The sequence below is a fragment of the Chelonoidis abingdonii genome, chromosome 1 (genome assembly GCF_003597395.2).
Source record: "Chelonoidis abingdonii isolate Lonesome George chromosome 1, CheloAbing_2.0, whole genome shotgun sequence".
NCBI classification, from domain to species: domain Eukaryota; kingdom Metazoa; phylum Chordata; order Testudines; family Testudinidae; genus Chelonoidis; species Chelonoidis abingdonii.
Window position 1 is genome coordinate 153924832 of NC_133769.1, and position 27338 is coordinate 153952169.

A 27338-nucleotide genomic window follows, 5' to 3' on the forward strand; every position below is an offset into this window, starting at 1 on the left:
TCTTCAGAGCTCTGTTACAGAAGATGAAATGCCAAGCATTTGAAAAAAATCTCCAGGCTATGATACAGAGTCCACAGCACAGTGCTGTGTGACAAGCATAACTGAAAGCCAAAGAATCAAATGGACGCTCATGGAGGAAGGGAGGGGGACTGAGGACTCCAGCTATCCCACAGTCTCTGAAAAGCATTTGCCTTCTTGGCTGAGCTCCCAATGCCTGTAGGTCAAACACATTGTCCGGGGTGATTCAGGGTCTATCTCGTCAATTACTTCCCTCCCCTCCCCCATGAAAGAACAAGGGAAAAAAAACGTTTTTTGACTTTTTTCAATGTCACCGTATGTCTACTGCATGTTGCTGGTAGACACGGTGCAGCGGCAGTGAACAGCAGCATCCTCTCTCCTCCCTTCCCGGTGGCAGATGGTACAGTGCAGTAGGACTGGTAGCCGTCCTCGTCACAGCCGTGAGTGCTCCCGGCTGGCCTCAGGTGAGGTCGGCCAGGGGCGCCTGGGTAAAATAGGAATGACTCCCGTTATTCCCGGCAGATGATACAGAACGGCTGGTAAACCGTTCTCATCATAGCAACTGGGGGCTGAACTCCATCAGCCCCCCACTTTCATGTCTAAAGAAAGATTCTGTACTGTCTGGACTATCATAGCAGCGGGATGCTGGGTCCTCCCCCCCCACCGTTTAATGTCCTGCCTGGACTATCATAGCACCAGGAGGCTGCCTCCTCTCATTTATTCTCACTAAAAGTCAGTGTTCTTTTATCCTGCATCTTTATTATTTCATCACACAATAGGGGACCCTGCAACGGTAGCCCAGAAGGGTTGGGGAGGAGGAAGCAACGGGTGGGGTTGTTGCAGGGGCACCCCTAGAATGGCATGCAGCTCAACATTTCTGTGGGATCTGACACGGAGCGCTGTGCTCTCTGGTTCTCTATACACTGATTCTCTAGTACATTCGCACCATATTCTAGGCAGGACTGACTCTATTTTTAGATACAACATAAAGGAGGAATGACCTCGGGGGTCATTCCCATTTTGTCTTGCGCCCTGGCCGACCTCAGCGAGGTCAGCCAGGAGCACCCATGACAGCACAGACGGTACAGAACGACTGATAACTGTCATCTCTTTCGCCAATTTACAATGGCATAGCAGACGGTACAGAACGACTGGTAACCGTCTCTGCTACCTTGGCAAAAAGGCAAATGAATGCTGCTGTGTAGCGCTGCGTACTGCCTCTGTCAGCGGCATCCAGTACACATACGGTGACAGTGACAAGGCAAAACGGGCCCATGGTTGCCATGCTATGCATCTGCCAGAGCAATCCAGGGAAAAAGGGCGCGAAATGATTGTCTGCTGTTGCTTTCACGGAGGAAGGAATGAGTGATGACATTTACCGAGAATCACCTGCGACACTGTTTTGCACCATCATGCATTGGGATCTCATCCAGAATTCGAATGGGCAGGGAGACTGCGGGAACTATGGATAGGCTGTGGGATAGCTAACCACAGTGCAACGCCAGAATCGACGCAGCCTTGGTACATGGACGCACACCACCGAATTATTGTGCTTTGTTGGCCACATGCACTCGACTTTATACAATCTGTTTACAAAACCGGTTTATGTAAAATCGAATAATGCTGGATGTAGACGTACCCTCAGTCTATCACACATGACTGTACAAGAGAGAATAGCTGACATTTCTACCAATCTAAATGATCAGCTAAAGCAGAATCAGTGATTTCTGCTTTTACTCCCCAGGTATGGATGAAAGCACCGATTTAAAGACACCACTCAAATTCTTATTGTTATTAGATGTATTGATAAAAACTTTGAAAATTACTGAAGAACTTGCTGGCATGTACTCCATGCCAGGTTGCCAACCAGAAAAGAAATCTCCAGTGAAGTGATAAAGTGCATGAATGATAAGTCAGGATTAGATTCACAAACTTGGTGGCCATTTGTACAGTTATGTGCAGAAAAAATGTTGGAGCATTACTCTTCTTGAAGGATTTATGCGGAGACAAATAACCAAACATCACTGCATTATACATCAGCAAGTTTGTGTAGCAAAGTCTTAAAATTTGAGCATGTAATGTCAGTGGTAGTTTCCATTGTAAACTACATCCGCTCTAGAGGATAAAAACATAGGACGTTTCAAGACTTTCTTGAAGGGGTAGATGCCGAACGCAGCAACTTAATCTACCATACGGAAGTGAGGTGGTTGAGTCAGGAAGAGGGCTCCAGCGTTAGTTGCTTGAAAGAGGAGGTAGCAAAATTCCTAGAAAATTGCCAATAAAATTCCCAGAAGCTTGAAAATGAGTCCTGGAATCTTTTTCTTTTGTGATATCACAGCACACCTGAATGATCTCAACATTCAACTTTAGGGAAAAAATCAACTTCTATTTCAAATGTGTGCAGCAGTGAAAGCTTTCAACATGAAATTGAAAGTTTTCAGAAGTCAGCTGCCAAAAGGTGAAATGTGTCACTTTCCCACTTGTGCACAGCATATCCCTCAGCACAAACACACTGAGTTAGGAGAAAAATACGTAAAGCACATCAATCTTTTGATTGAAGAATTTGTTTGGCAGTTTACCAAAATAAACACAAAGAAAGCAGCCTGCGGGACTTCTACAAAAGTCTGGACGATGAAAAATACAAGAATCTTACTGAAGTTGCACTGAAAACGTTCAGCATTTTTGGAAGCACTTACATAAGTGAACAAACATTTTCCATTATGAACATGACTAAAAACAAGCAAAGTTCTTCTCTGACTGACGACCATTTGGAAGATATTATGAAAATATCCACTTCAAATATGACCCCCGAATACAACAAGCTTGTTGCCAAAAAGAAATGTAATATCTCATTAAATTTGCAAGGTAATTATGAAAAGTACAAATGTTTTCTTTCAATGGAATTGTTGCTTTTCATTTTTCCATGATTCATAAAAAAATTTGTAAAAATTGTTTGCTTTAATTGAAAAATTCTTAAAGTATCACACCCACCCACCCCCACAAAACCTTCCTTTTCGGCCCACAGCTGTTTCAGTGGGGCGGCGCTGGAGAAGAAGGCTTTGTTTCTGCAGGGCAGGTGGCGCTGTGGGGGGGGAATGTTGTGTTTCCGGGGGGCTGGTGGGAGTGGTGTTTCGGCGGCACTGGGGGGGGTCGGCCTTCAGCTGTTTTTTTTGGAGTAATATGGCCCTCGCCGCTTTTTGAGTTGTGCAGGCTTGCTCTAGACCTTTCAGGAATCACATCATCATGGGATGGGCAAAGACAGACTTGCCCTGAAGTGGAGGGTGGAACGCAGAAATGGCTGCCAGGTGCACCTTGACTGAAAACAGCAACAAGCCCTGAAGCTTTAGATGCAGCAAATAGTTCAGAATGTCCTTCAACGAGGCCCCCTCAGGACTAATGTGCTTGTACAATGTCCAACGTCCAACATGTAAAGCGCTTCCACTTGACCACATTGGTAACCCTGCTGGAAGGCTTCCTGTTGCCCAGAAGGGCCTGTTGGACTGCCGCAGAGCACCTTTGCTCATCCGTGCTTAGCCACGGAGCAGCCACACCGTCAGGTGCAGCGATGCCAGGTTCAGGTGCAGCAGATTGCTGCGGTTCTGGGACAGCAGATCCAGACAGAGAAGTAACTGCAGTGGGCTGGCCAACGAAAGACTCAGCAGCATGCCGAACCAGTGCTGGTGAGGTCACACCAGGGCAATGAGAATGACCCACATTCTGTCTTGCTTCACCTTTAGCAGGACTCTGTGGATAAGCAGCAGAGGCAGAAAGGCGTACATCAGCGCTCCCGACCACGGGATCAGGAAGGCATCCGACAGGAAACCCTCGTCCCCACCGTACAGGGAGAAGAACACGTGGTACTTCCTGTTCTGTCTGGATGCAAACAGGTCCACCTGGGGAGTCTCCATCCATCAGAAGATCAAGTTGACCACCTCCAGGTGGAGGGTCCACTCGTGGCAAGAGCAGAAGGTCCTGCTGAGGTGATCTGCCAGGACATTCCTGGTTCCTGGTAAGTGAACAGCCACAACGTAGATGGCATTCTGCACACAAAGGACCCAGAGGCGGAGAATCTCTTGACACAGGGCCGAAGACCTGGCACCGCCCTGCCTGTTGATGCAATACATCGCAGCCTTGTTGTCTGTGAGTACCTGCACCACCTTGCCTTTCAGGTGAGGCAAAAACACCTGGCAAGCCAGGCGCACCACCTTGAGCTCCCTGACATTGATATGAAGAGCTAAGTTGTGTCGCATCCAGCAACCTCGGGTGCTGAGCCCACGCAGGTTAGCTCCCCAGCCCAGATCTCACATGTCTGACACGAGGGTGAGTGACAGTGATGGGGACAGAAAGGGAACTCCCTGCAGCACTGACTTGGGGTCTAACCACCAGTTCAAGGATGAGAGGATGCAGTCTGGCCCCGTGACCACTTGGTCTATGGGGTACCTGCTGGGAATGCAGACCATTGCCAGCCATGTTTGCAAGGGTCGCAGATGAAGCTAGGCATGCCTCACCATGTATGTGCACACTGCTATGTGCCCATCAGCCACAGGCAAGTGTGGGCCATGGTGATTGGCTGTCTCCTCACGTGGGCAATGAGATCTACCATGGCCTGAAAGCGTGCCTCTGGAAGGAAGGCTCTGGGTCATGTGGAATTAAGAACCACTCTGATAAACTTGATGTTCTGCACCAGGGTTAACATGGACTTTTGTGTTTATTAATAGGCCCAGGTCATTGCAAGTGTGGCATACCAGATTGAGGCTTCTCTGCATCTGTCCCAGAGACCTGCCCTTGATGAGACAGTTGTCAAAGTACAGAAATATCTGGACTCCTCCGACATCTGAGGCAAACCATTAGTGGTGCCATGCATTTTGTGAACACCCTGGGAGACAAGGACAGGCCAAAGGGTAGCACCAGGAACTGGAAGTGGTGCCCTAAAACTATGAAACGCAGGCACCGTCTGTGTCCTGGGAATATACAGATGAATTTGGGGAGGAGATAACAAAGCCCAGGAAGACCATGCAGAACTTCAACTTCTTGAGAGACTTGTGGAGGCCACGTAGGTTCAGAATGAATCTGAGGCCCACCTTGGCCTTTGGGATTAGGAAGTATCGGGAGTAGAATCCTCTTCCTTCCATGTCCCGAGGAACCGCCTCCACAGCCCCCAACTACAAGAGCTTGTCTACCTCCTGAACTAGGAGTGGCTCATGAGAGGGGTCCCTTAAGAGGGACAGGGAAGCAGGGGGGCAGGAAGAAGGGCTAGCCACAAACTGCAGGGTATAGTCCCAAGCTACTATGTCCAGCACCCAGCAGTCCAAGGTAACCTGCGACCAGGGTGAGCAGTAGGAAGAAAGGTGGTTGAGGAAAAGACAGGCAGGATCCAGCCGGCTGACTGGAGCATCACTCTCGAGTGCACCCTCAAAACAATCACTTTTACACATACACACAGACATGGTGCTTAGTGGATCCAGGCTGGGCTAGCGAGCGAGAGGGGGAAGGACGGTGATGGCTAAACCCGGTGACCTTTCTCCTTGAAGATCCTTGCCGGGCTTGCCACAAGGCCTCGATGGCAGCAAAGGCCAGAATGGCTTTCTGAGAGACTGCAGGGTATGCATGCCCAACGAGTGAAGGGTGGCCTTAGTGTCCTTCTATCCACGTAGCCTGGCATCCGTTTGATCGGAGAAGAGCCCTACTCCATCAAAGGGGGATCTTGAATTGAGGCCTGCCTCTCCTGCGATAGGCCTGCCATCTGGACCCAGGAGCTGCGACTCATCACCACCACCACTAAGACCACCCTTGCCGCTGAGTCCCATGCCTTCTGCAGGGGACATCTGGCTGCCGTGATCCCTTCCTCTACCAGGGTACCAAACTCCTGAACCTGACCCTCAGGACAGGAATCCTGGAACTTCCAGAGGCTGTCCCAGAGATTAAAATTGTATCAGCTGAGCAGGAATTGTAAGCTGGCTGTTGAACATCCTCAGAGGCTGCCTAAGAACATGCTTACAGGATTGGGCCCTGCACAAGGCAAAGCTGAAGAGTTGTTAGAGCATTCACCCAAGATGGGTGAGAACAAGTGTTTGCACCAGATCTACTCCCAACCAATGGGCTACGGGGTATTCTAGGGTTGGAGCTCTCTCAGTGTCTCCCATTGAAGCTGTATAACTTTGCATGAAACAGTTAAATATGCATTGAAAAAGCAATAAGAACTTGAATCTGGGTCCCCCACATCAGTGCCCTAACTAGCAGGCTATCGAGTAATTTTTCACTCTCTGGCCCAATGAATGAATGGTAAGGATACGTATTTGAGTGCTGAGTATGTGGCAGGGCACTCCTCTTCCCCCTCAGTTTTTCGCTACAAAGGACTGCCTTGGTTCATAACTGTGAATCTTGAGTGGAAGGAGACATCCAACTCCCTTTGAGGGGGTGGGACATAGACATTTCTTAATGGTTAGCTTAAGCCTCTCCCTGATCAGCTTGCTGCCTTCCATTAATATCTCTCCCAGGCACTAAACTCTCCTTGTGAATTGTACAGGGAGCCTGGGTACCTAACTAAGGGCCGTGGAGTCCACTGGGTGGCAGAGTGCCTAAATGTCAACTGTTGCAATACTGAATCTAAGTCCACTGTGTAGAATCATAGGACTGGAAGGGACCTTGAGAGGTCTAATCCAGTTCCTTGCACTCCTGGAAGAACTAAGTATTATCTAGACTATCCCTGATAGGTGTTTGTCTAACCTGCTCTTAAAAATCTCCAATGACAGAGATTCCACAACCTCCTTAGGCAATTTATTCTAGTGCTTAACCACTCTGACAGTTAGGAAGTTTTTCCTGATGTCCACCCTAAACCTTCCTTGCTGCAATGTAAGCCCATTGTCCTATCCTCAGAGGTTAAGAAAAACAATATTTATCCCTCCTCCTTGTAACAACCTTTTATGTACTTGAAAACTGTTATCATGTCCTCTCTCAGTCTTCTCTTTTCCAGACTAAACAAACTCAATTTTTTCAATCTTCCCTCATAAGTCATGTTTTCTAGACCTTTAACATTTTTGTTGCTCTCTTCTGGAGTTTCTCCAGTTTGTCCATATATTTACTGAAATGTGGCACCCAGAACTGGACACAATACTCCAGTTGAGGCCTAATCAGCATGGAGTAGAGCGGAAGAATTACTTCTCATGTCTTGCTTACAACACTCATGCTAATACATCCCAGAATGATGTTTGCTTTTTTTGCAACACTGTTACACTGTGGACTCATATCATATTTAGCTTGTGATCCACTATGTCCCGCAGATCCCTTTCTGCAGTACTCCTTCCTAGGCAGTCATTTGCCATTTTGTATGTGTGCAACTGATTCTTCCTTCCTAAATGGAGTACTTTGCCTTTGTCCTTAATTAATTTCATCCTATTTACTTCAGACCATTTCTCCAGATCATTTTGAATTTTAATCCTATCCTCCAATGCACTTGCAACCCCTTCCAGCTTGGTATCATCCACAAACTTCATAAGTGTACTCTCTATGCCATTATCTAAATCATTGATGAAAATATTGACAGAACTGGACCCAGAACTGATCTCTGCAGGACCCCACTCATTATACCCTTCCAGCATGACTGTGAATCACTGATAATGACTCTCTGGGAACAGTTTCCCAACCAGTTTTGCACCCACCTTACAGTAGCTCCATCTAGGATGCATTTCCCTAGATGTAGAACTAGCCAGGGCCAGTGCAACCATTTAGGCCACCTAGGGGATTTGGGGGGCACCATTTTCTTTGGCAGTGACTGCGGCGGCCGGACCTTTGGCCGCCCCGGTCGCCGCCAGCATTTAGGCGGAGGGAGCTGGGGAAGGGGAGCACGGGGAGGGCTGCCTGCAGCAAGTAAGGGGCGAGGGGCGGCACACAAGGGAACTCCCCACCCCAGCTCACCCCTGCCCCACGTCCTCCCCGAGCATGCCCTGGCTGCTTCACTTCTCCTGCCTCCCAGGCTTGTGGCACCTAAGCTGACTGGCTTAGTGAAGCGGCGATGGCATGCTCAGAGAGGAGGCGAAGCAGGGGTGAGCTGCTTCACTTCTCCCACCTCCCAGGCTTGCGGTGCCAATCAGCTTAGGCGCCACAAGCCTGGGAGGCGGGAGAAGTGAAGCAGCGACAGTGTGCTCGGGGTGCTCGTGCGCAGAGCAGGGGTGAGCTGGGGCGGCGGGAGGGCCTCAGGGCGGAGGGTGGGGAGCTGCTGTGGGGAGGAGGGTGGTGCCTCAGGGCAGGGCGGGGGAGCTGCCACAGAGGGGCGCAAGGTGGAAGTTTCGCCTAGCGCGCGAAACATCCTTGCACCGGCCCTGGATCTAGCCTAGGGTAGGCAACCTATGGCACGTGTGCCGAAGGTGACACACAAGCTGATTTTCAGTGGCACTCACACTGCGCGGATCCTGGCCACTGGTCCGGGGAGCTCTGCATTTTAATTTAATTTTAAAAGAAGCTTCTTAAACATTTTAAAAACTTTATTTACTTCACATATAACAATAGTTTAGTTATATATTATAGACTTCTAGAAAGAGACCTTCTAAAAATGTTAAAATATGTTACTGGGATGCAAAACCTTAAATTAGAGTGAATAAATGAAGACTTGGCACACCACTTCTGAAAGGTTGCTGATCCCTGATCTAGCCTATAGTTTTTAGGTATGGGTAAGTGTATTGAATAAAACAAGTTTTAGAATTGTTTTGTTTAAGTTCTTTCCTTCTGCTCTCTTATGCATTGTATTCGGACCACTGTGTGCTGTGACTCTGTCTGATCTTACAAATTAGCTGGATTGAACCAGCTCAGTATTTGGATGGGAAACTACTAAGAAAATCTAAGTTAGTGGTTTTCAACCTTTTTTATTTGTGAATCCCTACAAAATTTCAAATGGAGGTGCAGACCCCTCTGGAAATCTTAGACCTAGTCTGTGACCCCCCAGCCCAAGGGATCTGTGGACCATAGGTTGAAAATCACTGTTCTATCGTAACAACAAACTTCCCCGAACTTCTTAAACATTGTTTGCATCATGCCTCCCCAGCGGTCTGCAGACCACAGGTTGAAAATCACTGCTCTAGGTGAAGCAGGAATGCCATTAGGCATTCATTATCACTCTGAATCTATATTGAACTAATTCCCCCGCCTAGTATCAGAAGTCAGTGTGCTTCGAGACATGCGGTTTTTAGATAAGGTATAAAACAGATGCCCTGACCATGTGTTGTTATTAAAGTCCCATGCCACTTCACTGCTCAGGAGCACAAGTGTTTCCCCACCTTTTGTCATAACCAAATTCCAAACTGAATATCTTACATTTTGCCTTAATGAAGTTTCAATTGAATTCAATTTTTGTCAATTTCCAATCTTAAATTGCTATGTAGTGTTGCTGTGCAAGGTTAAACATAAGCCACATCTCATCCCAGAACTGGCTATATTTCAATAGCGGAAGAAACAATTCACATACATACACATAGAGATTAGTGCCAAAGACTTTGCCCAGTATATAGGCAGTATTTACAGAAAAGTAACTGAATTTTGGTTGCGCAAGGACTGACTATGCAATTCAGGTTTGGGACCATAGGGCCAGGTTTCTTAAAGTATTCAGGTGCCTAAGGAGGAAGATAGGTGCCTAGTGAAATTTTCAGAAGTGCCTAGGCATCTAATGCCCACATATCTGCATCTTTAGGCACCTAAACACTTTTAAAATTTAGCTCACAGTAAGTGAAGTGCTTTGGGAGGGAGGAGGAAAGGCACAACAATATAAGATTTCATTATTTCAAAACCCTTTTTTGCCACACATGACGGTAGTCAGACAATCTTATAAAAAAATTTGGTCACTTCCATTGCATTTGCTGTGACTTTAAGTGAAGTGTATATATATATTATTTATTAAACATCCATTATTCGTTGCCTGAATAGATTTGTGTATTTGCGATTTGGCAGCATTTGGAACTATAGCTTGTATCGATCTTTCTCATTGTAAGCTCCCAAATAATTCTTAACATTTACTTTAGCTTATTCACCATTCATTCTCTTTACACCACACACTTCCTTGGTCTTGTATTATTTAGCTCTTCGAGGAGCAAGTCTACTGCCTTCACATGGTGCCCCTCGTCAGTAGCAAAAAGCAAAGATAACATAGATGGAATGCAGAATTGGAGCTTGAGTTCTTGTCATAAAAAGCAAAAGACAAATACTTAACTCTGTAAAGCATTTGGGTTACAAATTGTATTAAAGATACTACACACAGTAAAGATGTGTTGTATCTGATAGTTAGCTACAGCTATACTACTGAAGCGGTAAGGCACCTCACTTATAACTGATCAAGGTAACGGCTCTGGCATTGTAGATTTTTACCAGTTTCTTTTTGGCTTACCTTATACACTCCACTGATTCTGGCCTAGATTTTAAATCCTGGTCTTTGGCAGCCACTCCAAAATGAATGGGGAACAGTCCCCCAAGAATAATATCTCCCTTCTTCTGCGCCCTTTGGTTTGGTCCGTAGGCAGAGGTGTTCCAGGTAAACACCAAAAGAATCAAACAGCAACTATAAAAAGTCATCATTCCTCTTTTCACAAGTGGATTACAGGACGCAAAAGTAAAAAAGATGTAAGAAAATAAATGGATCTAGTAATGTCTGACAAGTATTTCCTCTCCTAAGGCAGCACACTCTGGGTTGGGAGTGCATGTCTGCAGTACAATAAGTCACAAGATGGTACCCTCAGGACTGGTATTTCTCCTGCAGTCTTCTCCATTGTACACTACTGATCCTACAGTCCTTGGTTCTTCAGAACTGACGTGTTATGTGGAGCCCATCTCTGAGACCTTCTGAAAAAGAATGAGATATAAAAAGTGACCAATTACACAAAAAATTGTTCTTTGCACTTTTGTGCAGTACCTTCTAATTATGTACCCCACTGCTTTCTGCGTTATGCCTACTCTATTTCAGTTTTCATAGGAGAGCAAGGGTCACCACTCCTTCCAATATGAGGCATAAGCCTGGTTTTCATGGGTTTATCCTACTTCTTCGGCTACTGGAGTCCCAAACTCATGACGGTGTTACATCACTGCACCTCCACACCACAATGTTGCAACAATACATAGCAGATACAGGGGGAGGGATAGCTCAGTGGTTTGCACGTTGGCCTGCTAAACCCAGGGTTGTGAGCTCAATCCTTGAGGAAGCAATTTAGGGATGTGGGAGAAAAATCTGTCTGGGGATTGGTCCTGCTTTGAGCAGGGGGTTGGACTAGATAATCTCCTGAGGTCCCTTCCAACCCTGGTATTCTATGACATGCAGCATATGAAACATCAATGGAAATTCTGTATGCATAGCAGGACCAGTCCTAGCTAGACACTTACCAGTGAAAAATTGTACAGGGTCCCCTGCATTCAAGAATGGCCCTGCTTCATCAGATCCCATTCCCAGGACAACATCCAGCCCTTCCAAAAGCCCATAACAACTCACTCCTACTTTGAAAAATGAACTGTTGGGCTCCACCTCTTCTAGTTGCTGAGATGCTCCATGCCCTACTTCTAATTTATGAAATCTACATGACAATCCCCAACCCCTTAACAACAAGTCCTCTGGACCTTCTTAGCTGCCAAATTCCCCCACCCAGGTATGCTAAGTGGGTTACAGAAGTCTGCTTGAAGATCTGTGTGTCTTACTTCACAATGAGCCTTGCAAAATCTAGAGTCAGCCCTATATAAACATGGGGGTAACTGAGGATCAGGGTGGAAGACTACATCCCATTTACAATAAGAGAGATGACATAAAGCAAGTAGAGAATGGGAAACCCTATATAAGTAAAGTAAGAACCAATCTACACCTTGGCCCAAAACTCAAACCAAACATATTTGATACTCAAAGAAATATGGTAAACTGTTTGGCTAGGGTTTTCCACTCCATTTTCACACAGTCCTCATCACCTTCTTGTTCGGTGGAGATTCCTTTCTCCCCAGCAGAAAGAAGCTAACGAGAAAATCTTCTCTCACAAGCCTTGCCACCCAGTATGACTTGGAAAACCATGTGGATTCAGGATACTTCTCCAAGATGAACCTTTGAGTCTTCTGAGGTTCACTGATCATACTATTCCTGGTTTAGTTACTAATCCTGCTTTGAGGCCTGCATCATGTTGGGAAGCTAAATATTGTATCTCATCTGTGTTCAGAAGAGTTCCTTCTGGAAAATATTAACAGACCTCCTAAGTTAAGAGGTGGCTTAATCACAGTCTGCACATATGTACATGTGGAAAAAAAATCTGCTAATGGAAGGCTCTTCAATCTAGCAAAAGTATAACAAGATGCAAGGTCTGGAAGCTGAAGCTAGACAAATTCAGATTAAAAGCAAGGTGCACATTTTTAACAAGGTAATCAACCACTGGAGCAATGTACCATGGGTTGTGGTAGACTCCACATCAATTAACATTTTAAAATTAAGATTGGATGTATTTCTACAAGATGTGATCTAATTCAAACAAGGATTAATTCAAGGAAGCTCTGTGGCTTGTGTTGTGCAGGAAGTCAGACTAGATGGTCACAGCGATTCCTCCTGGCCTTATAATCTATGAATCTCTAAATGTCATGGATATTGTGTGAGATACATTTGGAAGTATCTCATGTATTCTCAATAAACTGCTTTTCTCAGGAAACAATAACAGACAGTGGAAGAGCTGAGAGTAGAGCTCAGGGAGTCTAGGTTTGTAGTTCTGTGCACAAAGACTTGAGGAAGAAACTCTCTTGTTATGCACATATACACAGAGGCACACACACATACACACACACATAGTCATACACACAAACTCCTGTGCCCCCTGCACCTTTCTGTTTCTCACCCACTCTTCAAAATGTTGCCAGATGGTGCTTCATTTGTCCTTGTTTTCATGTATTGCTTGGTTTAGGTCTTCCATATCCCTGCACAGAATCTAAAAGCCAGGCCTAGTAACATAGGGAATCATGATACTACTGTGGGTTTGGGTTCTCCCTTTTGTCTTTTTCCTTAGTTTTTCCTCCCATTTCTCACCATCATGGCTAGGCCACAACTCTCTCCCTGACAGGAAAGGCACATGATTCTGCCTTCTTAAACCAGCTGCTGGTTGGAGTGGGAAGAGAAGGTTTCCTTTAGTCACATCACCAATGTTTATGGTCAGGTTGCCAAACTGTTCTCCCAAACCCTAGGTCCCCAGGCACTTGAGGTGGCTGAAGTCACACCAGGAAATCTGCTGCACCTCCGAGTGAAGAGGTTGATACTAAACCTTCTCTACACCTGTACTCTGAAATGGGACTTGGAGCAAGTGCTCTTCTATCAGCAGGCATCTGATTTCCTAGGCACTGTGGGTCATTGTTAGTTAGGGCTGGTCAAAAACTTTCCACCAGAACTTTCTGATTCAACAAAATCAATATGTTTTGCAGTAATGTCATGATTGTCAAAATTTTCAATGAAAAATTATCAAAACACTTTCAATAAGGTTAAAGCGCTTCATTTCAACTTCATTGTTTCAATTGTTACATTTATAAAAATAGTTTCATTTTGACAAACAATTTCACTAATACTGAAATTACGCTTTTCAGAATTTTCATTTCATGAGAAATGTCAAAATATTGACTTTTTGTTTAAATGTTTCATTTAATTTTCAAGTTTGTTTTTACCTTTTGATTTTAAATAAAACTGAAGTAAAATTCCAAACACTTAATCATTTCACATTGAAAATCAAAACATTTCATTTTGAAAAAAATTCATCCATCTCTAACTGTGGGGTCCTGGGAGATGAACTCCCTCATATGAGCATAGAATGTCAGGGTTGGAAAGGACCTTAGGAGGTCATCTAGTCCAACCCCCTGCTCAAAAAGGGACCAATCACCAGACAGATTTTTGCCTCAGATCCCTAAATGACCTCCTCAAGGACTGAACTCATAGCCCTAGGCTTAGGGGACCAATGCTCAAACCACTGAACTAGCCCACCTCATGGAGGTGGCTACAGCTTCTTTCTCACTCTGGTCTAGTTCTCAAAAACCCTCCATCTAATGCACAACAGCAAATCCCTGGGAATCTATAAGCTGATCATTGAATCATATGGGGCTGAGACAGGGACACATTCCAGAAGGCTAGTACAGTTACACTCCAACATATAGTCATGACATAGGGCCCGTCTAGACTACGCGCGAAAATCGATTTTAGATACTCAATTTCAGCTACGAGAATAGCGTAGCTGAAATCGAATATCTAAAATCGATTTACTCACCCGTCTTCACCGCGCGGGATCGATGTGCGCGGCTCGCCATGTCGAATCCGGAACTCCGTTTGTTTTGGTGGAGTTCCGGAATCGATCTAAGCGCGCTCTGGGTTCGATATATCCCCGTCTAGACCAGACGCAATATATCGAACCCCGAGCAATCAATTTTAACGCGCCGAAATGGCGTGTAGTGTAGACGTGGTCATAAACACAAGCCTGAGAGAATTTACAGGAACACAACGAATAAGGAAAAGGATGGCAGAACAGGATGATGAATGGAAATGTTTTGTTTGAACCAGCAGGTACAAGGTGTAGGGTCGGTAACAAAACACATCAAGAGTGTAATATGTAACTTGTTTGTATCAATGTATAAAAGAAAAATCATAGGAGGGACATCTTTTATCCAGACGAGAGGGGCAGTGGAAAGTCCCACCACTGACTCATCTTAGTCCATTGTAACAGGCACACGTGTTAGTGTTCCCGTAGAGTATACCAGGCACTTGGATCATGCTTTATTGCCAATAAACCTGATCTAGCGCCTTCACCACTGAACTGAGTCTGTGGTCTTTCTTGGTAATACTATCGAAGTCTGCTGAGTCAGCTTCCTTCACAAGGCTGGGACAGCATATGGAGAGAGCACATACGCACACCAACTGACAGTGAAGTCCAAAAAGAAGTGAGAGGCAGACCAGCCAAAAGTCCCTGGGTGAAGATAACAGGGGGAAAGATGGGGGCAAAATCCACGGAGTGGTCTACTGTAGACCAGCTAATCAGGAAGAGCAGGTGGATGAGGCATTTTTAGAACAAATAACTGAAACATCAAAAACACAAACATCTGATAGCAATGGGGGACTTTAACTACTAAGAGATCTGTTGGAAAAGTAATATGGCAACACACAAAATCTCTAATAAATTCTTGGAATGCGTTGGGGACAACTTCTTGTTTCAGACAGTGGAGGAAGTAACCCCGGGGAAACCATTTTAGACTTGATTCTAATAGGAGGAATTTGTTGCCAGTCCAGACGCTGAAAGCAATTTGAATAAAAGGGATGATGAAATGATATATTTCATGATTCTAAGGAAAGGAAGGAGTGCGAGCAGCAGAATAAGGACAATCGACATGAAAAAAGCAGACTTTAATAAAGTCATAGAACTGGCAGGTAAAGTCCCATGGGAAGAAAATCCAAGGGAAAAAGGAATTCAGGAGAAATGGCAGTTTTTCAAAGAGAAAATAAAAACAAACTATGCAGATGCGAAAGAATGTCCATCAGGAATTCTTTAATGACCTGAAAATCAATAAGGAATCCTATAAAGAGTGGAAACATGGACAAGTTGCTAAGGACCAATATAAAAGAATAGCACAAGCATATAAAGAAAAAAATCAGAAAGACTACATTATAAAATGAGTTAAACCTAACAGGAGACAAAAAAGTTAATAATAAAAAGTTCTATAAATACATTAAGAGCAAGATGAAGGGAAGTGTAGGTATCTTACCTAGCAGAAAAGGAGTGCTAATAACTGATGACATCAAAAAGGCAGAGGTGTTTAGTACATATTTTGCTTCAGTCTTCACTAAAAAGGTTAATGGTGGCCAGATGCTTAACAAAGTTAATATTAACAAGAAGGAGGAAAGAAAAACAAACAAGAACAGGGAAAGAACAGATTAAAGCAGGGATCAGCAACCTTTGGCATGTGGTCCATCAGGGTAATCCACTGGCTGACACTTCTCACAGCTCCCATTGGTTAGGAATGGCAAACCGCGGCCACTGGGAGCTGCGGGGGGCCATGACTGTGGACAGAAGCGGGGCCAGAGCTTTTGGCGCCCTAGGCGGGGGGCCTTCCGCGCTCCCGGTTGTTGGCAGCAATTCTGCGGCGGGGGGGGTCCTTCCACGCTCCCGGTCTTTGGGGCACTTTGGCAGCGGGTCCCGGAGCGAGTGAAGGACCCACCACAGAATTGCCGCCAAAGACTCGGACCGTGGAAGGACCCCCTGCCACCAAACTGCCACCCCCCCCCCCAAATCCTGGCACCCTAGGCGACCACCTACGTCGCCTAAATGGAAGCGCCGGCCCTGCCTGTGGACAATCAACTTAAACAAAATGTCTCGCGGCCTGCCAGCAGATTACCCTGATGAGCCACATGCCAAAGGTTGCCGAACCCTGGATTAAAGAATATTTAGACAAATTTGATGTGTTCAAGTCAGTAGGGCCTGACAAAATTCACATTAGGGTACTAAAGGACCTAGTGGAAGCAATTTCAGAACTGTTAGCAATTATCTTTGGAGAACTCCTGGAGGATGAGTGAGATCCCAGAAGACTCAAGAAGGGCAAACACAGTGCCACCTTTAAAAGGGAGAACAAAGAGGGACCAGGGAATTATAGACCAGTCATCTTACTTTTTGTACCTTACTTTTTTGTTCCAGATACCAGAACAAATTATGAAACAATCACTTTATAAACACTGAGTGGATAATAGGTTTATAATGAACAGTCCATATAGATTTGTCAAGAACAAATCATGCCTAACTTATTTCTTTCTTTGACAGGGTTACTGGACTTGTGGACGGGGGGGAACCCATGATATAGCTTGATTTTAGAAAGGCTTTTTGACTCAGTCCCACATGATACTCTCATAGGCAAATCAGGGAAACATGGTCTATATGAAATTACTATAAGGTGGATGTACAACTGGTTGAAAGATTGTATTCAAACAGCAGTTGTCAATGGTTTGCTGTCAAAAAGGGAGGGCATATCTAGTGGGGTGCTGCAGGGGTCTGTCCTGGGTCCAGTACTATTCAACATTTTCATTAATGACCTGGCTAATGGAGAAAAGAGCGTGCTTATAAAATTTGCAGATGATACAAAGATGAGAGGGATTGCAAGCACTTCGAAGACAGGATTAGAATTCAGAATGATCTTGATAAATTGAAGACTTGGTCTGAAAACAAGATGGAATTCAACAAACTATTACTCTTAGAAAGGCAAAATCAAGTGCAGAGTTACAAAGTATGGAATAACTCTATGCAAGAGTAGTGCTGAAAAGGATATGGGGATTATAGTGGATCACAAATTAAATATGAGCCAACAATGTGATGCAATCCCAAAAAAGGCTAATATCTTTCTAGGGTATATTAAGAAAAATGTCAGAAATAAAATACGTGAGGTAACTGTCCCGCTCTACTCAGCACTAGTGAGGTCTCTGCTGGAATACTGTGTCTAGTTTTGGATGTCACACTTTAGGAAAGCTGTGGAAAAATGGGAGAGTGTCCAAAGGGGAGCAACAAAAATGGTCAAAGAAAATCTGACCTAGGAAGAAAGGTTAAACAAATTGAGCATGTTTAGTCTTGAGACAAGACGACTGAGTGGGGACTCAATAACAGTCTTCAAATATGTTGAGGGCTGTTATAGAGGATGGTGATCAATTGTTCTCCATGTTCACTGAAGGGAGGATAAGAAGTAACCTATCTGATATGCAGCAAGAAATGTTTATGTTAGATATTAGGAAAAACTTTCCAACTACAGTATAAAGGTAGTTAAACTCTGGAATAGTTTAACCTTCCAAGGGGTGTTGTGGAATCCCTCTCAGAGGTTTTCAAGAACAGGTTGGACAAAGACCTGCCAGGGATGGTCTACGTAAACTTGGTCCTGCTTCAATGCAGAGGAATGGATTCTCAATTTCCCTTCCAGCCCTAAATTTTTATGACTTTGTATTCTGAGACATGCTCAGTCCAGACTCTCTCACTGTGTGGACCAGGTCACTGAAGAGCTGAGTACTCCCCCATTCATGCACAAAGACTGTGCTTGCACTGCTGCTTAAGGAAGTGCTTTTGTGCCCTAAGTTATTAGTATTCTTCCTATGCATGGACTTTAAAGTCATAAGGAGGGCAATCTTGCTGCAGCAGAAGTCTATGATTATAGTAGTGACTCACCTTAACCAGACCTACTCTGTCCCAGACTGACTATATTTGACAACTTATTCCAACTAGTCTCAGACCTTCTCCAGCCTGCAACTAAGGATGGTCTTTTCCCTCATCTGTCTGGCCTTTGGCTAGGAGAAGGTGTCTTACTGGATGGATCAGGTTTATCTTTTGGGATAGTTGCCTGTGTCTGGCTTTGAGATCCACTTTGCAGAGTTCCTCTCAGTGGCATTCTGTTCTGCTGCTGCTTGCTTAAGCTCAACCAGACCCTGATCAAACCTGTCATCAGGAAGGCCCTCTGTCCAACCAACTATTCCACTGCCATCAAGCCCTTCCTCTATCTCTTCTTTCAACAGCTGATGAGGTTAGTGCTCAGAGAGACAGCTGGTGCTGTCAGTGTATGCTGATGACATCATCATTGCAACCAGTGACTCAGAAGAGCTGGTGACAATGAATACCCGGGCTAATCTCTACAGCCATATTTCTCACTCTTTTGCAGGTTGGTGGCTCCTTGTTGAAAGTCAAACATTTTCACAATCCTTTACATTATAAAAGTATCAATTATAACAATGATAAGCCTGTAGAATTTGTGTGTGTTCTGAGAAGTTGACAGGAACTACTTGAGCAGATTTTGCTTTAAACTGTAATGAAATGTTCACTGCTTTGCAACTTCCCTGAATTGCATTTCATAACCTCCCTGGAGGTCGAAACACTGCTCCAGAGGAAAGTTCTGGACTACTCCTAGCAGGCCTGGTCTGTGTTTGAAGTCTTCTGTGACCACTGAAGTTTAGAGCTTTCTGCTTCTGCACAGCTCTGTCTTCTTGGCCTTCTAGATATCCCCCATTCTCCACCTGAGCAGGCTGCATCCTATCCAGTCATTTCTCCTTCCATCCCCACCTATGGAACACTTTCATAGAATCATAGAATATTAGGGTTGGAAGTGATCTCAGGAGGTCATCTAGTCAAACTCTCTGCTCAAAGCATGCTTGTGTTTCGTACCATCCACCCTCTTACCCTTGTGTCCTGCCCAGACACCAAGTGGCAGGATCCTCAGTGGCAGAGTGTATTCTCTAGCTTTGTTCTGTAACATGCCAGGGATGTGAAGGATGGAGGCATGAGCATGGACATGTTGCTGGTGAACTTCACAGATTCCCCTGCTACCTACCAGTGTTGTGTGCACAGGGAAACTGTGGCCCATACTTATCTTCAGTGCACCAGGCTGCAACCCTTTACTATATTTTTAAAAACAATGCATGTGGAACTCATTGCCACATGCTATCACTCAGACCAAGAGCATGACAAGATTTTTAAAAGGATTAGATTTAAATACAGATAATGATAACATGAGATAGAGTGAAAATATAAATTTCATGGCATAAGCCAAGTACAGCTGTACAGATGTATGGGGTTTCTTGCATCTTCCTCTGAATAATCTGGAACTGATCCTTATCAGACACTGGACTAGATGTGGCCCTCAGCTGAACTGGTATGCATCTAAATGAGGTGGATTATGCAAATAAAACATTTTTACCTGAGGAAATAGATTGGAGGCCAGATTTACAAAGGTATTTAGATGCTTAAAGATGTATATAGGTGCCTAGTGGGATTTATAGAAGCATCTAAGCAGGGCAGGCACCTAACTCCCATTCACTTCTTATGCACTACTAAAAATCTCACTAGGCACCTATCTGAATCTTTAGGTACATAAATGCCTGTGTAAATCTGGCTCCGAGATTTCCCAACTCACTTTATACAATCCACAACAGTTATCAAATATGTTCAGTCACAGACACAGAGAGGGTTTGTAAACACTGGTGTACAGATGCGAAGCTCTTGCTTCCTGCCAGCACCTTGAACTAGCCAGCCGCTCTACTCTGTCATCTTTTGTTATCACAGATCTTCCTTGGGCTCTATTTTCCTTAATTTCATTAAGAATGTCGGTCTCTTCCTTATTAATGACAACTTTTTAGAGTCAGCGGTTGAATTATCCACTAATGCCTGCCTGCAGTCATCCAAATTTATCAAAGGATAGGGTGGAAATTGTGCTATTAGTACAAATAATTTTGTTCCTGTGGTTTCAACACACAAATGAAAAGATCAGATTACTAAGTGATTGAATTGAGCAGAAGGCTCTGTATCTATTTCTACTTCCGTTCTTTAGCAAATATTTGTTACACTCTAAACTTTATTTCCTAACAGAAAGCAAATATTTATATTGCAAGCTCTTCAAAACTGAGATCTTGTCTTTCTACATGTTTACCTCACACACAGAGCTGGTTAAGATTCTTTTGTGAAGAATTAAAAAAATATCCTTAATGTTTACAATTCAAATTTTTTGGAACAGTCTTATTCTTCATTTTCCATTTTTATCAATGTATTTTTTTTCTGTTTTGTAAATACAGCCTTTTGGGGCTTTGGACTCCACAGGAAGCAGAACTAAAATGTCAGCCATTTTGCCTGAACTCCGGTGGAGGGCAATGTAAGAGGGAGATGAAGAGGGTCCTGTGCAAGCAGACACAGAATAAGGGGAGGGAGCACAGGGAAGAACAAAAGAAATCATAGCAATGGCATGTGTCTTTTACTAGAAAGGATGTAACATTTTTAATAATGATGCAGAAAGGTTTCATAAATATTTTCTGTTCTCTTTGGAAGATGCTGGATGATGTTTTTACATCTTACATAGAAGAGAAAGTATTTCATAAATAAACAGTAACTAGACAAGATTTTAAACAGCAATCTAAAGTTAAACTGCTTAAAAACTGCAGAACCAGGTAATTTGCACCAAACTGTTTTAAAATAATTGGCTGAAGAGCTCTCAGAGCCACTGCTGTTGATTAGTGAACAAATCTCAGAATACTGGGGAAGTTCAAGAGGTATAAGAAAAAGCTAATATTTTGCCAATATTTGAAAATAGTACACAAGATTGCCTGGAGAACTATAAGCCAATTAGCTGATCCAGATTGCGATCAGTAAAAAAGAAAAGGATGACACAAAAGCTAATGCCAATCAATGTGGTTCTGTGAACATTAGGTCTGGTTTTACAAATGTGAAATAGGTACTTGATGTGATTACAAGTTTAGCTGGCAAAGTTAACATAATATATTCAGATTTCTGTAAGGCATTTGACTTGGTAACAAATAACATTCTAATTAAAAATTAGCACTATACAAAATCAACGCAGCACATAATAAATTGATTAAAAACTGGATAACTGATATTTAACTAAATTGTAAAAGAGGAATTGTCCTCCAATGGGATTGACACTAAGTGAGATCTCTCAGGGACTCATTTTTGACCAGTACTATTGCTTATCTTTAAATAGTGACATGTCCATTCTGAAAAACAATCTGAATTGCAGGGCAATCTAGGTTTGCTAAAACATCATTTTCATACAGACAAATACAAGTCCAAACATCTAGAAACAAAGAATGTAGGTCACACTTGGAATTTTAGGAAAAGCCTGAGGGGGCTTGGTGTGCAACCAACTGAACATAAACTCCCAGTGTCCTGCAGTGAATAAGAGAACAAATATGATCTTTGGATATATTAGCAGAGAAAAATCAAGTAGAAGTAATGAGGTGCAAATCTGACGACGTTCAACAAGGACAAGTGCAGAGTCTTGCACTTCGGATGGAGGAATTCCATGCACTGCCACAGGCTGGGGACTGACTTGCTAAGCAGAAGTTCTGCAGAAAAGGACCTGGGGATTACAGTGGACGAGAAGCTGGATATGAGTCAGCAGTGTGCCCTTTTTGCCAAGAAGGCAGACGGCATATTGGGCTGTATTAGTAGCATTAGGAGCATTGGTAGCAAATAGAGGGAAGTGATTATTCCTCTCTATTTGGCACTGGTGAGGCCACATCTGGAGTACTGTATCCAGTTTTGGTCCCCCACTTCAGAAGGGATGTGGACAAGTTGGAGAGAGTCCAGCGGAGGGCAATGAAAATGATTAGGGAGCTGGGGCACATGACTTAGGAGGAGAGACTGAGGGAACTGGGGTTATTTAGTCTCCAGAAGAGAAGAGAGGCCCATACAAATGAAATAAATATGTAAAAACTGAGCATTTTCCACTACATACAAGAGGAGAATTTTGGGGGAGATGGCCAATGCCAAATATTTTTCTACACTTTATGAGGCAGATGCCCATAGAAACACTGAGCACACATTTGCGCAAATTCAACACCCCTTTGAGAGAAACTATTTCCACAGAGTGCTATCTGGGTTTTGCTCAGCATCTGAGATGTTTCACTGGAAAATATGACACATTTTTGATGGTCTACAGAGGACTAAGGTTTACATAGATGACATTTTGATCTGGGGAAGGAAGAACAGGCCCAGAGGCTCTGAGTAACTTTGGAAAGAGCCAGAGCTGCAGGGCTAAAGTAAACAAACAAACAAACAAACAAACATGTAGAATCATAGAATATTAGGGCTGGAAGAGACCTCAGGAGGTCATCTAGTCCCATCCTCTTCTCAAAGCAGGTCCAACACCAGCTAAATCATCCCAGCCAGGGCTTTGTCAAGCCAGGCCTTAAATGTTATATGTAAATTCCATATAACAAAAATAACATATACTTGGGAGAGAAGCTAACACAGCAAGATGTACAAGTAGTTCACAGTAAGGTTGAAGCCAGAACCAATGCCTGTCCCAACAGACAAGGAAAAACTTCAAAGATTCCTTGGAATGATGAACTATGTAGGGAAATCTGTGCCTACTCTGTCCAAATCAGCAATCTGAGAGCACTATTGTGCAAAGATGCCCAATGACATGAGATGAAAATCTTAATTAAGTGTTTGAGAAACTGAAGGAGTTTATTGAAGAGGCCCCAGTCATGATACTAAGTATAAAACTCAGCCCGTTCGTTTATAAGCCGACCCCCCAAGATGGTTAGGTAATATCAAAAACTGTATGACCTTTTCATAAGCCAACCGTATATTTCAGGGGTTGGAAAACTTTGGCTCCCGGCCAGTCAGGGTAAGCCGCTGGCTGGTCGGGACATTTTGTTTACTTGGAGCGTTTGCAGACATGGAGCCCCTCAGCAAACCGCGGACACTGGGAGCTGAAGGGCTCCGTGCCTGCAGGCGCTCCAAGTAAACAAAACGTCCAGCGGGAAATTTCATGTTTTAAGCAAAGTTTTTCTTTTAAAAATAACAACAGGAGGTAGCTTTGATCCATTTGACAAACATGATAAAACCACGTAAAATGGATTTTTTCATGGCCAGTGGTTTTAATTAAAACTATTTTTTCACCAACATCAGTTACCATTCTGTTGCTTGGGAAATCAAATGTCATTGGTGTTTCGTCCATATTTCCTACTTGTGACAGTTCAAATGCATATTCCTTTCGATATTTTATAATAAACCTTTAGAAAGATTCTATTTTTTCTTCCAGATCTCTAGGCAGCTTTTGCACTATCTTTGTTCGTTGACAAAGACAGAGACGATGACGGTTCATGAAACGAGTACACCAACCTGCTGACGCGACAAATACTGACAGCTTTACTGACTTGTATTTGTCGTTTTTCAACGTTTGTAGAGCAAGCAGATGAATTCCAGTTCTAGTGACAATGTACCCATTTTGTCGACATTCAACAATCCAATCACTGAGATCTTTCTCTAGCTCAGGAAATGAAGTGCACCTCGTTGGACATTTTTTTCTTGCTTCTTGGCATGTATTTTAGTGTTGTTTTATTTTTTCGCCATTCTCTTACTTGCTTCTCATTGATACAGAATTCACGAGCAGCAGTGCAATTATTGTTTGCTTCTGCATATTCAACAACTCTGTTTGAACACTGCATGATAAGACGACATCTTTCTTTTGATTTCACCATTGTTCATTTTAGATACTAGTACGAAAACAGATTATTATTATTGTAGTTATAGATTTTGTAGGACTTTATATAGGATTGTTATCTGCTTTACCTCTGTCAAATTATTATTGTTCTTTGTTTATTTCAAAGCAGCCCTGTAGACTGGCATGTCAGGGTAAGCCACTGGCGGGACGTTTTGTTTACCTGGAGTGTCTGCAGGCCTGGAGCCCCTCAGCTCTCTGTGGCCGCAGTTTGCCGTTCCCAGCCAATGGGAGCTGCAAGAAGTGGCGCCATTGGCTGGGAATGGCGAACCGCAGCTACAGGGAGCTGAGGGGCTCCATGCCTGCAGACACTCCAGGTAACCAAAACGACAATGTATTAGATAGTCAATTCAATGATTCCATAGAGTTTAAAATCCTCAAATTTTGGTGTACACCTGTTTATATCCCAACCCTTGCTCTTTGAGGAGTCACTTTTTTACCAAAAATATTTGGCTTATGAATGAGTATATGTGGTAAGTTGTCCATGGACGACTCTAAGGAGGGCATTGGTGCAGTGTTCTTACAACAGCTGGTCAAACTGGAGACTGGTGGCTTATGAGTCATAAGGACTAACATAAAGTGAGTATTAATATGCTCAAATAGAGAAGGAAATTTTGGCCTTAGGCCATGGTTGTAAAGGTTTCATTTCTTTACAGGATGCCAGTGTTAGCTGAAATTGACCATAAAACACTTATCGCCATTACCAAAAAGGGCTTGGAAGACAATCCCCCAAGGCCACTGGGACTATCTTATCAGGTATAATGCTTGGTTTGCAAACTGAATACAAACATGGGAGAGATTTGGTGGGTGCAGATATTCTCTAGAGCACTTGACAATAATACAATGGAGCAAAGTCCAAACTTAGATTTTGTACTTGTCAATCTGATTAAACAAAAAAAATCTGTCCAGTCTCAGACAAAACATGGACTGTGACTGCCAGAGCTACTGCACAAGAGAATAACCTACAGAAAATAATTAAGAGCTATTAGCACCGAGTGGCCAGAACAACATATTCCCAGACTCTTATCAATTGAAAAGGGAGTTCTGGGTCCTAGATGAGATTTTGTTTAAAATTACCACAATAGGGATCCCTAAGAAACACATGTTAAAAAGGATACATGAAGGTCATTTAGGGATTGAAAAATCTAAAAGATGGACCAGAGACATTTTATACTGGCCTCAAATGACTAGTGACACTGAGGAAGCTGTTAAGACTTGTTGTATGTGCCAAACATACACAGGACAGGTCGAGCAAAAGAGACCATGTTGGTGATACAGGAAAAATTGCCCCCCTTGAACAAAACAGGCATAGATTTATTTACATTGCCTGGAAAAATCTAAGGAATTGTTCCAGATTATTATTCTCACTTCCATGAGATAGCCTTACTAGAAAATACTACAGCTAAGCCGATTATTGTGCATATCAAATCTTTTTCTGCTAGACGTGCTATACCTGACACAGTAATTTCTGCCAATGGGTTAGTTTGGTGTGTATGAGTTTAAGCAGTTTGTACAGGTTTAGACATGCAACCACCAGTCCTCATTACCCCCAATTCAATGGGTCGATGAAGAACAGTGTCAAAATAATAAAGCTCCAACTGAAAAAAGCTTCAGAGTCAGACTCTGATCTGTATTTAGCACTGTTAAATTACAGAAGGACACCACTGAAGCATGGGTTGTCACCTGCTGATGTTCTGACCAACAGAAAACTAAAAACAAGAATGTTGGCACTGATACAATGTCATGTGTGAGTCACTGTGAATCTATAGACATATAAAGAGATAGGTAAGGCAAAATAAACATTCGGTATGGTTTTGGGTCCTGGGAGCTGCCACCATTTCATGAATATGGCTCTGTTCATATCTATGATGGAAAACAATGGTCACAGACAGCAGTGGTATCAGAAGATGTAACCCAGAAGTTCCACAAGGTTGTCTTTTCAGGTGGACACATACAGAGGAGTGTAGTCGGGTGGTCACCCGCTCCTGCCTTAAAAGGCTTAAATCAGCCTGGGGAGAGGGCTGTGGCAGGGATGGAAAAGCACGGCTGATTGGGGAAAGCAGCCTCAGCGGGGGGGCCATGCCCCAATCAGACACGGTTGGCTTAATGAGGGCCCAGGTGGCCCTTATAAGAGGGCTGGGGCCAGAAGCCAGAGCAGGAGTTTCTCTCTAGCAGTAGAGACAGAAGGGCCTGGATGCTGAGAGGGTACCAAGACTGAAGAGGGCTGGGGGAAGGCCAGAGGGGCTGGGGAGCTCCAGCCTAGAACCCCCCCGGGCTGAAGGCCTTGTGAAAGGCCATAAAAAGGGTACTGTGGAGCAGGGCTGGGGGAAGGCCTGAGGAGCTAGGCAGCTCCGGCCTAGGAACCCCACCGGCTGCAGGCCTTGTTAAAGGCCAAGGAAGGTACTGGGGTTGCAGAGGGCAGCCCAAGGGCAGGCAGAGGCAGCAGGTCCAACCCCCCCCCTTGCCAATGATGAGTGGCATTTATACTGCAGTCCACTCTAGTGAATGGGGGCTAGATGGTGACTGGCAGTAGCCAAAGACTGAGGCGAGGTGGGGATAGAGGGTGGGGGTTCCCCAGGGAAGGGAGACTCAGATTTGTGGGGGTACTGCCAGGGAGCAGCACCTCGGCCTGAAAGGGGTACCGGGGTCCAGGAGGGACATGAGTCCAGTGGCAAACAGAACACTGGCCTGCAGAGGGAGCTCCAGAGGCTAAAAGAGCTAATTCCTGAAACGACCAGCAGGAGGTGCCACAGGGATGAGTCCCACCCTGTTACAAGGAAGAACAGGTGACACCTTCTCCAGATCTCAGAAGGGAAGGAGATAAAGGGAACTGAGTTACCTGTCTTGCTCAAGAGGGTCTCCAAGAGGAAACAACCACAGTAAATTGAAATGCCAGTGTTATAATCTTGGGGTTCATAAAACAACAAACTCGTGAATGAGAAAAGAATAAAACTTCTATGAAAAAGAAACGAGAGTTTTTGTGGTGAACGGGTGTACATAGCTACTCTGTGTTTTCTATCCCTGGTTCCAGGACATGTCTCCATATTCATATTACTTTCCCTTACGAGGGACCCCTCTAAATTATAATCTTGCACATTGTCCCTCCTAAAAAACCATTTAGCTCATATCTAACTATCTAATAACACATACATTAAATTCTCAACCTATCTAGTACATTTCCATAAACACAACCTGACAACTACCTTGACAGGAAAGGTTACCAACTCACTTTCCTCTTACTTTCCTCAAGTATCCTTTCTCCAGGCAGGTTAGAAAGTCTCTACAAGTCTTTCATGACATTTAATCTCTCTCTCTGATCTTCTTAG

General features: G+C 43.9%; 1 protein-coding gene across 2 annotated transcripts in view; it reads right to left on the minus strand.

Moving 5' to 3' along the window:
• The window catches only part of CASR (calcium sensing receptor), a 189796-nt gene that overhangs the window by 106767 nt on the left and 55691 nt on the right, over positions 1-27338 (minus strand). For both annotated transcript variants that reach the window (XM_075071557.1, XM_075071559.1), the window contains one exon: positions 10388-10839. In XM_075071557.1, the coding sequence (XP_074927658.1) occupies positions 10388-10575 (188 nt within the window). In that variant the 5' untranslated portion in view covers positions 10576-10839. The remainder of the gene's footprint in view (positions 1-10387; positions 10840-27338) is intronic.